At 38.5% G+C, this 16919-nt stretch overlaps 1 protein-coding gene across 5 annotated transcripts in view; it reads right to left on the bottom strand.

Annotated features, from left to right (window-relative positions):
• Positions 1–16919, bottom strand: part of ARHGAP12 (Rho GTPase activating protein 12) — a 67737-nt gene that overhangs the window by 29764 nt on the left and 21054 nt on the right. For 2 of the 5 annotated variants that reach the window (XM_072328160.1, XM_072328159.1), the window contains exons 3-5: positions 7136–7399; positions 3212–3352; positions 1566–1646 (exon numbers count right to left, since the gene is read on the bottom strand). In XM_072328160.1, the coding sequence (XP_072184261.1) occupies positions 1566–1646; positions 3212–3352; positions 7136–7399 (486 nt within the window). The remainder of the gene's footprint in view (positions 1–1565; positions 1647–3211; positions 3353–7135; positions 7400–16919) is intronic. The other 3 variants (XM_072328161.1, XM_072328163.1, XM_072328162.1) reach the window with 2 other exon arrangements.

The following is a 16919-nucleotide window of genomic DNA, read 5'->3' on the forward strand; positions in this document are numbered from 1 at the left end:
TAGTACTTACAAAGATCACTCAGTAAGGAATTAATAATACACTCTACTCAGATAGCTCAAAAGAAATAATTTAAGGAAACTTCCTAACAGCAATGTTTGATTATTTTGGTATAAACAAGAGATCAGACCACATACTGTGAAAAACAGAGGCTAGCTTTCCATCTGTAGGTGGTAACTAGTAGGAGTGACCTCAGAGGCTTACACAGAACCACTAGAATATCATCCACAAACACACTAAACCTCTTCTCTGTGTATTTGTGTTTCTCACAAAACAGTTCTGGATTATCTTTGCAACTTCTTACAGTCAAATTAAAGCCAACTCAGTGTGTTACCTAGCTCAAAACCAACCTATTTTAGTAGAAAGCAACTTCTTCACTGTCAACTTTGTACAGGAGGCAAAGAACAAAGCACTGAAGAAATCATTGCCCTAAATTACTTCAAACTATAAACACCAACTATCAGTTTCCTCTGCTAAAGCCTGTTCTAGCAGATTTTCACGCTTCTACTTATTCAAACAGCCAATCAATGGCTAAGTAGCTTTTAAAACCAATAGTTACCAATTAATTATATACATTAGAGAATTTAATTACATTAGAGATATTTAATACATCAGATCAACACTGGAGAATTCATAAAGATAACTCAGCTCTTCTGTAACACAAATTCTTTAGCTGATCTACCAAAAGAGCCAAGTATTTAGCAACACACCTAACCTTAAAGACTTTTCCCCAAGCACTATCTATTAAGGTTGCTACTTTCTAAGTAGAAAGGACACTGGCTTTAGGGAAATAATAGCTGAGAAATATGCCCTTAGAAATACTTATGCATGAAATTTGGTGTATATTTATTATGATCAACTTAATATGAAAGACTGAACAAACATCCTAACAGCCAGAAAGACGCATACAAAAGCATTATTATGGCAAATGTTCTGAAAACCATAATTCAATATTATTAGGTACATCCTCTGACTACCTAAATCTGTCAACATCCTATAAAATTTTAGTTTTACTTCAATATGAAGTACCAGAAAACACTTCAGTTGAAACCCTTAAGTGTCAACCCCAAAGACACCATAAATTGCTGAAAATTCTGTTTTTCACTACTTTTGTGTATATAAGAAGAATCATCAAGTGTACAAACACATGGCAACAATAACGTGTTTTGGAGTATACTAAAATTAAAGTACAATTTTTCAGGAACATTCTGTAGTTTAGAAAATTTACCTTTTTTTCCCCTAAAAATGCTTTCTACTTCATTAAAAAACAAAAACAAAATCACAAATATTACTTTGCAGCCTTACATGAAAAGGTAGGTTCAGCAAAGACATAGCATCCTTTTTGATATTTGAATAGCTACATCATCTATTTTTAATGATGTCTGCCAGTGTGCTTTTCTTCTTCACAAACTGAAATTCTGCAAAAATGACAGAAATAATAATAAAATGAAGCACCTAAGTCCTCTTGTTGTGTGTAACTCCCACTAAAGGCCTCATAAAAAACCTCCTAGGGAGGATGGGAACAGTCCAAGACAAGTTGCCAAAGTTTCTTTTTCAGGTCACTCACCTTTGGTAACTCCCATTCTGATCGGGAGCCATCAGCACTGTAGTAGTATGGTCTACCTTGTTCATCTGCATGTTTTAACCACTGTAGAAAGAAGAGTGATGACAGGAAAAGTAGTTAGTGTGACAGTCATAACACAGCTAGACTTTGATAATTAGCATTTAAAGTGAATTTTTAATAAAGTTCCATCCACTTCAGCAGGGTCTACTCAGTAACCTCCATTAACTATGTTTAGTCAGTAGTGAGAACCTAACAGTTTTCAGCTTCCTGCATTCAGCTCACTACCACTTTTTTCCATCTGCAACTCCTCAGGAAAAACGCCTGCAGTAACACAGATACTGAATTCCTGATGACTCACATAATCTACCAAGAGATTGTGATAAACAGATGTTTTGAAGATTGCATATCTCATTCTTATCATCATTATGATGTCATTTTAAGGAGGTACAATCTTTACACCGGATCCCTGTAAGGATTTTATACATAAGATTACAAAATTTCAAGGAGCTCATCTAGCAACTGTAGATCATTTAAGAGATTACTACACAACTTTAACTCCATTTTCATAGCATCAACAGCAGCATGAGTTGTAGTGTAAGATGAGAATACAGATTCTGTAGCCTCTAACAGCAACTCCCAGAATTAAAGAGGTAAAACCATGATGACTACGACTAATGGTACAGAACAGACAGAATTGTAAAGAAAAAAATTCTACAGGACTTTTGCACAATCATATGCACACCTCAGGTCAAGTAGGTTTCACAAGATTACATACCAATAAGTTGTTTTCTATCAGTCCCAACGTAATTATTGTTTACTGTTTGCATATTTGCCAAAACAGAGCATGCACTATAGCTTACTAGCAGAAATGGATCTAAGAAGGACAAAAATGGAAACTGACATAAAACTCAATGATTTAAAAGCTTCCTTAAAAGAACTTGCATATGTTAAGTGGAGAGCAAGTGATGCTACAATAAACACTTCCTGAAAGTCAAAATCAAAACAACTTGAGTGGACAACTAGAAAAATGGACTGCTTTACAAATATAAACAAATATTGTCGTTTTTCCTGCATGGGAGAACATTCGAGGATATATCCAGAATCATGCTACGTTGTCGGTAGCAATTAGGTAATTAGAGCAGAACACGAATCTATTGATACAGCTCAAGATTAAGTACAAAGTTTGTCTACATCTGAAAGCAGTACTAAAAACTAAAATAAAGGATGAAACTGAGAAAGAAGAATTTTTCAGTTTGAAACCATCCCATCTGGGAGACACATGAAGACAAGAACAGCACTTAAAGGATAATAAGAAGAACATCACATTGGTATGAAGTTCATTCCTGAAGCATAACCAAGAGGATGGGAGGTGGGAGAAAAAACATACATGTGATAATGTGATATATTCATTTAAAATTATGCGACATCAATGAAAATAAGAAAACTTTCCCTGAATGGTGAAGTAGCATATGTGAGGGGAAAAAAAAAAAAAAGTTCCTTTGAGAAAGTTTCATGCATATTCAAAAACAAAACAAAAATGTAGATACCACTAAGGAATGCTATTCACTTCCAGAAATGAAACCTGCATTTCTATTAGGGAATTAGCTGAAGAGATTTAGAGCATGTGATGAGAAGAAGGAAAAAAGTACCTTTTCATTAGTATAGTCATTGGTATATAAGGTTTGACCATGTTCATCCAACTCTTCTGACCAACCCTTTGGAGGAGAACCATACTGACTATCTGACTGGCTGTAACAAGAACTGTGGTCGTTTTCTTCTGATGAAAGATGCTACAAGTAGTCAGAAACACACAAGGCAGTTTTGAGAATGAAAATGCTTTAAAATCTGAAAGATCAAAGATTATTTGACTAGAAAGAGAATAGTAATAAGTGCAGGAAGTTCACATTTTTATATCTTACAGGAGAAAATGTGCTCATAAATAAACAATAATTGCTAGGTAATTAAAAACAATTCAGAACACCATTTATACTTTTTCTTTACTAACCCAGATTCCAACTACACAAATTCAAGTAATGGCACACAACAGATTCAAATCTAAATAACACTCCCAATTTGTTGCCAATATAAGTTTTATTCCCACCAATTTGCACTACTGAATTAAGGTAGCTTTTGTTACCTCTACTGCCTTTGAACACCCAGAAGACATACTACACCTTGTTTTTCTGGCATCACCCCAGCTTTTATACTTCAATTCCCTCCTTCTTTTCCCAAATAGTACATGGAAATAGAATGATCATTCAGGATAACTTGAAACTTCAGCTGAATCTGTCTATGTGTATGATGCATTCTACAATGTTAGCAATTTCCAGTCTTTACCTTCCAGCATTGACACGTGTGACAATTCAAAAGCAAGACATTTTTACCTGCTGAAGTCACAGTGAACTGAATTGTAAGATTATCTTCTAAACTTAAGAGGGAATTATAACATGGAGAACAAGTTTGATGTGGGAAACAGAAGAAAGGTTTTCCACACACATCAAAACTTCTGGTAACTCACCATGTGCATGAGGGAAACTCCCTAAGCTGACACAAGTTGACTACTAAGCACAGCAAAATCCATAGATAACCTTTTGGACATTAATTAAGCAACACAAAAGTCCTCCACAGCCTGCAGAACATGAGGATTTAAACTACGCATTAAAAAAGCTCATCACTCACATATAACACACAAATCTGAACTGCTGAATTTTACCTACTGGGGCCAAAAGAAGTCTTCAGTCACATTTTTACAGTTGGACTTGAGACTAACAAGTTGAAAGTACTGCTACAGACCCCTCTTGAATAATTGTTTTATAACATAACTGTAGTGTGTACACATACTTAAGTTTACATTATATTTTAATGTTCAAATACCAATTAGAGAAATGTCAGTGACCTTAAGGTAGAAGACATCGGAAATTTGTGTTGTTTTTTTTTTAATAAGAATTATGGCTAAACAAGATGACCTTTCTTCCAAACAATGCCTGATGCTAAGGAAAGCAACAAACAAATTAAAACTAAATATTCTCTTAGGAGAAAAATAAAAACCGATCTGTCGCTCAGTAAGAATGACTTAACAAGACTGTCTGTAGCATGCCTATATCATAATAGTCCTGATGTTACAAGGCTTAGTTAATCCCACCAGCACACAACCTAGGAGTTTAACTTTGACTGATGAACTTAAATCAAATTCCAGAGGTGTTACAAAGTTTATCAAACCAAAGGCATTCTTTAATGCATAACAAAACGGTGAAGTTGCTTAAATGGGAATTAAAAATAACACTGGACAAACATATTTTGGTAAAGGTATTAAAGGTCATAAATGAAATGCTGAACACAAACAGTGGACTGTGAAACACTCACAATTAAAGAATTGAAAAGCAGAAAAAAAAGTGGTTTCATAGACAACAACTAATAGCATAGCCATAGAGAATGAATTATTTAAGAATCTTTTGCTATTTGTATTTTGTCAGCTACACAAGTTTATATTAATCACAGCACATATCATCCGCTGACCCTACAGAAAATGAAATTTTGATGGATAAGATTGTTTGATGGATAGAACTGGTAAAGTTAAAACAGACTGGCCTTCAAACATCATAAATAAGTGAACGAACTGAGCTATCTGATATAACAGTAAAAACAAAGCAGTGAAGAAGTCAAGCTTCTGAACATGCAACTACATGGTGAAGTGGTGGTACAGAGATAAAAGACAGGGGAATCATCTGCAGATGGGGGGGGGGGGGGGAGGGGACAGTTTTTGAAAGTAGTTCCATGAGAAGAAGGAACAGTGATGACATTAAGAAACCAGCTACACTTATTGCTAGGTGAGTTACTACTCAATAAATAAATAAATAAATAACAGCAGTCATCTTCATCACAGAAGAGCACTCCAGAAGAACAAAATCGTATCTAGCAAAAGAACGGCCAAGTGTGAAATAAACTGATAATTGTCAGAGACTGGCAAATTGAGTTTCATCAGTTTACTTGTTGCAGCTGCTAGCTGGTGGCGAGAAGGTAAAAAACTCTTTAAACACTTTCAAACACCACTGCTGCTCAGAAGGCCATTGCCAGTGGCAATGAGAGGGCTCCCTTTTCCTGTCTGTCCCGTTTCTGGCACTAATGGCCCAGAGGCAGACTTCCAATACAGGACTCCTAGCAATCTAACACCTCGGAGCAGTATATAATTAGATTTTAAAACTAAACTACATAATAGCTCATGAGAAAATCAACCTGAACCACACATATTTGAAAAAGGTATAGAAGAATGGAAGATTTCTTGACAAATGTTTGCTTTTTCCATCAAGCTTGACAATGATTAACCCCAGTATTGTTTGAATACAAGAGTACTATTTTAAGCATATTTAAACAGTAATATTCATCTTCCAATTATTCCTTTTCTTTATCTGAATCAAAGCAAACTGAAATAGACTAACACCACTTGTTTGGCTCTCCCTAGCAATCAGCTACACATAACATATTAGCAACTCAAATATTACCCTTAGCAGTCTTCTAACGTAATAACTTCTGTGGCAATGCCTAACAACAGAAAACAGCTTTAGAAGGTGAAGGATTTGCATCATGAGAAAAAAATAACCTTTGTAGCTAGAATATAACTAAGTCAAAAGTTCCTACAGCCTTCCCCAAGAATTTGCCATCAGGAGGCCCAAAGGCTTGATTAGATGCATCTTCCAGCACTGTAATTTATGTTCTATTCTCCTCTAGGACATCCAGTTATCATTCACAGAATTAAGAACATGATTTTTTCTCAAAGTTCACAATTCCCCCTAACAAGGCATTACTCTTTTAACTGCCTTTTCCCCTTGTTTACTCTACAGCTATCCAAGGCCCCACAGAGAAATCACTGACAAGTGTATAAATTCATTTCTCCTAAGCAAACAGTCAGATAAAATGAATGGAATTAAATGGAAGCCACAATCACATCAGTGTTTCTGATGCTGATGGAACGTGCTACAAAACTCATTAAGTCTAGTTTTAGATGCCAAACTCCCCTACGTAGACTTACTGCCACAGCATTAACGAAGCGTGAGCAAATAACTGCACGTCCCTTTCCTGTTTTACTGCATAATTAACTTCTATTGATAATTCCCCTCATATTTTATCTCCCTTCTCTGTTTCTAGAAAATGCCTCATTCCCTCTCCTTCCCCAACTCCAGAAATGTGCAGAACACACTGAAAAATAAAACATACACCACATCAGAAAAACTGCAATGGTTTTCTTACTCCATTGTCATTTAAAGTCCTGTTAGTTTCAAATTCTCCTTTATTTTCAGAAAGAACAATGCCTGTAACACCTGATGAGAGACTGCCAGGTACTTTCACAACTAGTACTCAGACTCATGAACCATCTTGTACACATTTCACGTACACATTTTCATATGCAAAATTGACTGAAGAGAAATTGTGGATGGTTACTACACCCCATGAATCCACATGACTGAAAACACAAATGAAGACAGTCCTTGATACCTCAAAATTGAGAGATATCAAGTTCCACAACAAAACAGTATTCATAAGCATTACAATCTCATTGTGATCTCAGAACGAACTACCTCATGATCTGCATGGCTCTGGGAATCCCCTTTATTAATGCTTGCATCTCGGGCCCAACGTGGAGGTTTCCAGGTTCGTTCCTGTGATCCTCTGTTGTAGTAATAACAGCGTCCTGTTGTATCTTTATGGGTTTCCCATTCCCCATTTATTTGGACTGGAGCACTTGTAGGTAGTGGTGGAAGTGCAGACTGAGATATTTTCAGTTCTTGTAAATTAGCATAAACTGGTGAATCAGGCCTCCCTTGGCTTGGTGGAGTAGTTGGCTATTGAGAGAAGAGATGTATTATTAAAGAGCAAATGAATTTTATAATGCTCCCTTACAAATCAGAATATAATACAAGAGTAAAATTAACCAACAAACTCCTCTTTTTTCATTAATTATAAAAGCACAAAGGAAAGCCACAAGATGCTGAAAAGACTAAATCTTTTTCAATATTAAAGAGATGTAGTTTGTGATGTTAACTTTATAGTTAACATTTCAGCATTTCTCTGAATAACAGTTGATAATTGCCTTGCAGTGGATTTTAAATACACTGAAATCTTCATCAAAATAATTAACGTATTTTAAAACTTCAACTATACATTTAAAGGATTGCTCAGTAGTTGTAAGTAATGTGACCTTGTTTAAGGCAAAACATAGTATTTCTTACATGTTGCTTATCAATTAAACATGGTTTCCCAGTCTTCCTCCTCCCCTACAACTATACAAATGATGGTGAATATAAAGCAGTACTTTTGTTTCCCCACGAGACCTAAACAGACAGTTCAGTTTGAAAGACGAGTACAATGTGGTGCTGCAGAAACTCCAGAAAAATCTTAGGTGGTTTACCTGTAAAGCCTTCCCAAATAAATGCTTACTTAAACTCTTCTATGTAATAACATTGTGAGCACTCTGATTACCACCCCCTTCTTAAAGAAATCATGTGGATATTTACTTAAAGTACCCAACTTTATTCATATATCAGCAAATAAGGAGAACAACAATTGTCCACAAGGAAATAAAAAATTAAGGACAATTTCACATTCATAGTTTGTGGATATGAAGACCTGCAGAGAGCACAGTCAAAAGTCTGTGGTACTTACTGAAACCATGAGTACTTTCAAATAAGCCACAGCAGTGGTTAGAAGAAAAAATACTTTTTGATGTTCAATTTTTGAAGTGCAATAGAAGCACATAAAACACACCATGCGAAGGAGAAGAGTGTGTGTTTTCATGAGAACTGTGACAAGGAGACTGTGGAAGCAGCTTGCTATTAAGCCAAACTGAATGCCTGTTAATGCAGAGCCACCACTCTGCATCAGGACATTTATTCAGACACTCTAAAGAAAGTAAAAATATCATGCAAACCATCCCTCCCCCCACTTGCTTTTAATTTAGAAGCTTTGCTGGAGGCAAGCCCCTGTGCCTCTTGCTGCAACTTTCAAAGGAGAAAAAGAACCCACTGCATTACATAAAAGATCCTTTACGATGTGCTTTTAAGCATTAAAATCTTAGACTGCTAATCGTGGCCACATCTAATCATAAATTATTGGGGTTTGCTCGGGCAAGACGGGATATTGTACCACACAATCAGATATAAACTGCTTGCACCACAGCTGGAACCAAATATGGGCAATATCCACAACCAGAAGGGGAAATAGCTGGAGAGGAACTTAATGATATTAAAACAAGCACAGACCTGTTTTGTGAATCTTTAAAAGTGAAAAGACAACTTACTGGATACAACAAGTACAGTGTTTATCAGGAATATACAGCAAACCTGGGGGAAAGGGTATCGGCAGCACTCGCAAAATCAGCTGAAAACAATTAGCATCTCCTTGTAGGTCTTTTCCAACCTTCATGATTCTGTGATTCCTCCATCAATTCAAAAGGAAAGAAACCTACCATTGAACTCTATGAAAACACTACTTCTACCCAAGTCTCTCCTTGGGGCAGGGAGGAGGAGAACAGCTGGATTTGGTAAAGTTCTGTTTCTTGAGGACATTAATAGCATAGGGAGCACTGCCATAAAAGTTCTAAGGAGTGTTCCTCAACTTCACTGAATGCTGAGAGCCTGCGGTCAGCTTCCATACCGACACTGCCCCCAGACTACAGCAGGTTCTCTCACTCCAAACTGTCCCTCCTCCTGTGTCCTGGTATGCCCAGAGCGAGGTGCCTCATCCCATATAACTCGCACTCCCAGTCTGTGCAAAGCAGCAGGCCCAGGTGGCATCACAAAAAGCCCCAGCTCTGCCTCCCCTGAGGGCAGCAGCATCCCAAAGTGCCCTGCCTGCTGCCACACAGGTCTCAGCCTCGGACAGCACTCCTCAATTTTTGCCTCCACAAAAGACTAGAATTAATTTTGGCACTGTAATAAGAACAACTCTGGATGAAGCTGCAGGACCCACGTCATACTACAATTATATTAGAAGCTCAAGGCCAATGTGCTGCCATGCAGCTCAAGAAACACATCAATTACATTTCATACACGAATGTGTGATAAAATTGTAATGTGTGTTTTGCTTTGGACTGCTTAATATTTCTGCACTCAAATTTCTGGTGGAGAAGTCAGAATTTCCTCCCAAAGCAGCAAACAAGGCAGCTAAGAGCCCTGCCAGCCAGTCAGTCAGCTTTGCTCTCTCCTGAGAGACCTTTTTGGTTGAATTACGAGATTTAAGAGACGCCCTCTAAGTTATTGTATTCAGCAAAGCATGAAAAATGCAAACCCATAAGTCTACCTTCAGCACACAGCTTCGCTTTAAGTGCGTCTATGGGGATCTGACATTCTTATCAGGAACTGCTCTGAACAACCACGCAGCACGCAGCAGCACTTCCCCATACCTCAGGGCACGCAATGAGGTGCCCTGCTGCCTGCAGTGCTGAGTTCAACAGCACCCAATATTAACAACGCTAATTTTATCTGGTAAAAAACTCCTGTTTGTTAATAAAGCAACTTGTAAAAGCCCCATGAAGTGGCCTCCGTGTGTTGCCCCGCGAATGGCCGGCTGGAAGGCCTGTCCCTCCCCAGGCAGCTCCCACCAGGTGGCCCTGCCGAGCTCCATCCTTGCCATTGTGATGAAGGTGACTGCTTCGAGTTCAAGTCTGCTCTGCAAAAACTGCTGCTAGCTTCAAGTCCAAAAGTATATTAAAATAATTTAACTGTGTTCCTTTCATTTACTAAACTCATTACTAATGTGTAAGTAAAAGTAGATAAAGTATTACCTAAGGCAAAATCATTTATAACAATTTTCATGGCTGGTTTCCAAAATCCAAATACAGGTTTGCTAAAAACCAAACACTTCTGTAAGTACACACGGACTTCCAGTTAGAACTTCCCTCTCTGCCTCCTTCTTTGCCCTAAAGAACTTCTAATGCTCATATAGGCAGAATCAAATCTACTGAAAGAGACTACTTGTTCTTGCAACTCTGATAGCGAGAAAATATGTAAACCACGTCCTTCAGCATGCACATGCACGTACACAGAAGGTGCCTTTTGCTCAAAACATTTCAAGCTTCATCTCCCTCTTGGTATGATTTCAAGCTTCTTCCTGCTACTTTCTTTGACTGAAAGCAGTGAAGAACTCTTGCATGGTAAAGAGTGATGAGGAAAAATGAGAAAGGAGAAGTACTTCTGCAGTGCCACAACCTGAGTGAAAATCACACAGCCCTATAAGTGCAGTGACAGCCTTATGAATACAAAGAACCTCTCCCTGAACATGGTAATGCTCAACAGTTTAACACATTCCAGGTCTGCTGTATTTAAGTCAGTTTAGTTGCAGTATTGGCAAATGAAGTCCTTGCAAATTGATAATGAAAACTTCCAAGCAGGACAAAGTTCCCAGGATCAACTAAAACTTTCTTCAAAATCAGGCAGAATGTGTGGTGTGGTTTTGTTTTGTTTTGTTTTGTTTTGTTTTTTGGAACGTTATTACACTGGCACAGTAAGAAGCAGGCACATGCCTTTAAATAAAACAACTTGTTAATCATTCATGAATGAGTGGTCAACATTTTCATATGCCAGATATGCTATCAGGCCTCTGAACGCATACTTGAACTCAGTGCAGCGGAAAGCAATCTTACTTCACAAGGTACTTCTTCAATATCAAAATTCACAGGAGCTTTCAAAGAATATCTTGGGTCTTAAAGTTATTTTAAACAAATGGCTTTCTTCAGATGGCAATATTTGTTCAAGCATCCAATATCAAAGCAAACAAAGAGGTTCAATGCACTGCAGCAGTCTAAGACTGCAGTTCTAGTAGAAGCAAGGACAAAAAATCTCTTCCTATCTGCTAAAAATACGCTGTGGGTTTCTGCATTGTTTGTTTGCTTTAAAAGCAATGAGAACATACTGTATCAAGGGTGCAAGTAATTCAGAGATGAAAAAAATACCCTGAATCTGACAGTCACCTTTAACAGCAATCAAATCCAAGACAAAACCTTTTAGAGCATAACTGCTTCCAGAACAAATCATACATGATTTTCTCTCCATTACAAATGATTGCTTTGTCCTGCTTCTGTTCACAGCTTTTATGAGTGCTGAAATTAAGGGCCTCCATTTCAATAACAGCATTTAGATTACTAAAATCCACTGTTAAAGAGACAAAAAAGACCACATAAACCTTATCAAGATGCACTAGATTACACTCAGCACATCGCCCATACGCGTTTGTAAGATCAGCAGAAGGAAAATGAAGAATCCCCATTCCCTCAACAACCAAGCTCCTTGCCAAGGAATTGCCACTGTCCTTTCAGCAAGGCCTGAGACTTCAATACCAACTTCATTCCATAACAATGATATCAAAGTAATGCCTGAACCTCTACATTTTCATTTTCAAGAAGTGACAGCTTCAATTGGAATCATCAGCTTAACTCCTCATTCGTCTTCCTGCTCAAGGCCTGGGTTTCTACAAACATGCTCAGGATCCTACTTTCTTTCTAACATGTTTTGGCACATCCAAAACTTCTTATATTGTTGGGTGTTATATGAGGGATTTTCAACAAGTTCCTACTTCACAAGTAAAGATAAACTCATTTAAATAGCAAAGTTAAAACAGGAACCCAAACAATTCTGTATGCCCTGACTTTCCCTGGCCAAATATTTAACTACGTAATGCCTCAGGCTGTTAGCCTATGATATGCATAGAAAGAAAAAATATTACAGGCCTGTTAATACCTGACCATGGATTTACAGCCAGCCGCAGTAGTGCAAATACTATTTAACAATATTAAACTTCTCTTATTGATTTACCATTATAAAGTGATAAATAATAACAGATTTAGTGAAGCAACACAGAATTAAAAACATCCTGCGAAAAACTCACAAATATACTCGCTAGTTAAAGGCCATTCAATAGTTAATAAAATAGTCCAATGTTTAAAGTGTCACACTCCCCTTGTGATGCCCCAAGCACTCTCAAGGAAGTCATTTTTATAAATGGCTGGCCAACAGCTCCCCAGCAAATTGATAATAAAAAGAAAGCATGTTGTTTATTTTTCCTAATTACATTTTTGATCAACTTTTGCATTGTAATATAAATGTCTGTATGTGAAACAAGGTTAGGAAATAAAGCATCTTAGGATGCAGGGCATTGTGTTCCGCCAAAAAGCTGTCACTATTTAAGCCATTTGAAAGATATGTTTCTCCCAAAGTTGCTAAAACTATAATTCTTGATCCAGTGATAACAAAACTCCTTTCAGCAAAAATGACAACATTGTGAGAACAGTAGTAAATGGAAAATAAAATTTTATATATACACATATTTCACACTTGATAGGGATTATCTGTGCATTATTTGACTAATATCAAAATACATACATCCCCTTCACTTGGTAGCCTAAAATAACAGCTTCGTTTTTTATTTCCTCATTAAATCATACTACAAAAGCACTGCAGTGCAGGCAGGCAGCCCATTCCCAGCATACTCACACCCCGCTGGGAGCAGAGGCACAGCATCTCTACAACAGGGCAGCTCTGGCACGACTTGGGCTGCTCCCAGTCCATTCGTCATCATTGACTGATCAAAGAAAACTGATAGAAAACCTTCCCCCTCCACCCCCCCCCCCCCCCTTTACATTGTACAGATTTATCACCGCATGTCTATAGCACTCATGTGTTCCTCACTGAGACTGGCATATGTAAGCTTATGAATTCCGTAGCAAGAAAAGACAGTATATAATTGACCAAAGGACTGTGACAGTGATGTCAAATATTTTATAAAAAAAAAAAACGGAAATAGGATTTTACAATGGGATCCTTTGTACAGTATGGACAAAGATGACAGTGTTTACCATACTTGTTCTCTGCCACTTGCACAATCTAGCTTGTCCCTTTAATAAAAAAGCTTTTGTCCCAGGCTACAGCAAAGCTGCTTCTCCTATAGTAGGAAATTTAAATACCATATGAAACACTGTACTTCACACATGCTTACAGGGAAAGTTAACACCAATGAGGATGGAGTTGGGAAATATAATGGTACTGAGTCAGCCAGGAACACTCCTTCTCATTGGAGGGATGGGGGGGTTCTTTTTTTCATTCTGTTCATTCACCATAACAAACTCAAAAGACATAATGTAGTATTTGGAACCTATTTCAGAAATTCAGAGTGTCCAACAGCCTGGACACGTCATGCAGCAGTAACTTCTCACATTCATTTTTCTTCCAAGCTTCATAAAAGTGACAAAGCTGGTTCCGTAAGAAGGATGTTCTCTAGCAGAAACACAAGATGTATTCTGTTGTAGTTTCACTGCTGCAGATTCCTGATCTCTGGGGAACCTGAAGTGAGAGGCTGAAAGCTGGTTTGTGAAGAACAAAGCTGCTGGGAACCATTTGTGATTTCTCCTGAGGCCCATTTTCTATAAAATCAAAACACACTGAGAGAACCCCACAGAAAAATAACTCCAGCGGAACACTGGTGTGTGCCATGCTGACAGCTACTGCTTTTTCAGCAGGGCAGGATCACAAGAGCTCACATTCAGAAGTGCTACAGCAAAGCAATTGATACAGTAGAACAATCTCTAAACAAGGGTTCAGGACTACTGGAAAATTCTCCCTCCCTTCACATGTAGTTCACGATTTTGCTTAATGAATTTAATCTATAGTCCTATGTCTTATTTGCTTTATTGGGGTCAAAGTTTACAGATTATCAGCTTCCCTGGACTACTTCTATGTTGTCACCATTGCAGTACCTCAGTACCTCTAAAGAGTTACCTCCTATGAAATATAATTGGGGCTGGAATGGTGTTATTTGAACTCATGGCAGCTTAAAGATCATAAAAAGTACTGTGTACTGTGTTCAGTTTTGGGTCCCTCACTGCAAGAAAGACATTGAGGCCCTGGAACGCATTCAGAGGAGGGCTACGAAGCTGGTGAGGGGTCTGGAGCACAGGCCTTATGAGGAGTGGCTGAGGGAGCTGGGATTGTTCAGCCTGGAAGAGGCTCAGGGGAGACCTTATAGCTCTCTATAACTTCCTGAAGGGAGGTTGTGGTGAGCTGGGGGTCAGCCTCTTCTCTCATGTAATTAGTGATAGAACTAGAGGGAATGGTTTCAAGCTGCGACAGGGGAGGTTCAGGCTGGACATTAGGAAGTATTTCTTCTCGGAAAGGGTAGTCAGGCATTGGAATGCACTGCCCAGGGAGGTGGTGGAGTCACCGACCATGGGGGTGTTCAAGAAACGTTTGGATGTTGCGTTGAGGAATATGGTTTAGCTGGGAAGTATTGGTGATGGTTGGACTAGATGATCTCCTAGGTCTTTTCCAACCTTGATAATTCTGTGATTCTGTGAAAAGCTTCCATTAGTTTACATCACTTAACACTGAGTAGCAGTATTTCCTACACTTTATATTTCTCAGAACAGATTCCCATGGCATTTAAGTGTACCTTTGAGGGTTCAATGCTTACACAAAGCAGCCTAAGCCTACGCACCCACAGGAAGGGCAGATGGGAAAGCAAACATCACCTCTGGTAAGGCACCCAAGGTACTGAAGTTGTATTAATGAACGTGCCTGAAAAAAAAAAAAAAGCCTGAAAGATCACTCAGGTACCACTTGACAAACGCAATGAAATCTAACACCAGGCAGGATACCAAAGAACAGACTTCTCGTTCAAATGAATCACATCTTACTATTTTTAAGAGAAAGAAGAAGCAGAGGCATTAAAGCTTTCTTAAATATATTTATTAATTGCTCTGTTATCAACTATTATTTTTTTTTATGAACAACCTGCAAGACACTGTTCTAGAGCACAGCAGTCATCAAATCTGTGCTCTTCAAAAAGAGCGTTCATTTCCAAAGGCTTCGTAAGAAAATGCAGAACTCCCACGCAATTTATTTACAGCTGCTGGCCTTTCACACTGCTTTTGCAGCAGATTTCACTTGTGTGAAACTACTTCAGAGAATGTTGCTTGTAGCAGCAAATTCTGAAAACACTTGTTAAGCTAATATTTCTTTGTTAGGTGTTGGAATAACTTCAAAATAGCTTGTTGAGCTTATGAACTGCAGCATCTATAAGTTTCTAAATAATGTACACAGCTGCAGGACACCACCAGTATCCAAACAGCACAAAAAATGCTACAGTATCAATACATTTAATGGTACAAAGAAAGCAAAACCCTGTTAGAAACAGAGCTAACCAGCCTAGAAAGCAAACGCAGTACAGTATGAAATTAGACACTAGGATAAATCCGTTGGCTTACCTACCTAATATATTAACAAGAGTATATTCTGTTGGGTAAGCAGCAGGCTTGATCCCTTCCTGAACAAGCAGGCAGCTGCCCCCTGCACAGCTTCACACAGCTGCTGCTCCCAGCTCCCCAGCAGGCAGGTGACTTGGGCAGGATCCCACTTGGGAAGGAATGGAGGGAGTCACTTCAAAAAACAGCTACTGGGAGTACTTACATTAACTTCCATCAACGGTTACATCAAAAACTTGAGGGACAAGTCTGAGTACAGCACAATTTGTTAGCTGAGAGCAATACCAAACCAGCATGCTCTGAGTGTTTCACAGGATTATCCAACATCAGACATATGGTGACACCCCACATTGTACATGCTGCCATGCTAGGTCTGTACCTCTACAATCCTCAGCATCAAGTTACACACCCAATGTCTGGAAAAGTTCAGATGAATCCTCTCCATCAAGTAGTTAAGTCACACTGTAACATAAAATAGAGCCACAGTATGAAGGTGGGAATCCTAGGATACAACTGTTCTCAAGTCTGCACACAGTATATGCAAAGTCCTGACTGCTTCCATTTGCAGTCAAGTTTTTCAGCTGGCCTTTTAAAATCATCAGAACATCTACCACCAGGAAAAAAAAAAAAAGTGTTTTCCAGCCTTTTTTCCTTTTTAAAAACTGGTTTGTTTGTTCATCTTAACATAAAGAGGAGCCACGAGAAGAGTAATTTGCTGTTTTAAATGAGCAAGTTACCCTAACTCCCCATGCACGCACAAGAAGAATTTCCTTTGTGCATAAAGGCAGAAGCCACGCTGACACTTCTGCTTATACCAAGAGCTCAGCAAATACTTTTGCTAATTCAGTTCGTGTCAGTTAACACAGTACACAGCTCAGAGGGCTCAGCCAACATTTTTAAGTTTAGAAAACAAGAAAAAAAAAAAAATTATAATCAGAAAATAAGAGACTTGCAAATAGGGTTCCAGACAGAGGCAGGACAACTGGCTAGCTCACTGCTACCAAGAGCCAGCCCCCCCCAGCCCAGGGGCCAATGCCCACATGCCCCACAGCAAGATGGGGGCAGGAACCAGCCTGGCATATGGCCAGCCCTCTGCTGATTGCCCCTGCCCAAGG

Source organism: Excalfactoria chinensis, chromosome 2 (assembly GCF_039878825.1).
Source record: "Excalfactoria chinensis isolate bCotChi1 chromosome 2, bCotChi1.hap2, whole genome shotgun sequence".
NCBI classification, from domain to species: Eukaryota; Metazoa; Chordata; class Aves; order Galliformes; family Phasianidae; genus Excalfactoria; species Excalfactoria chinensis.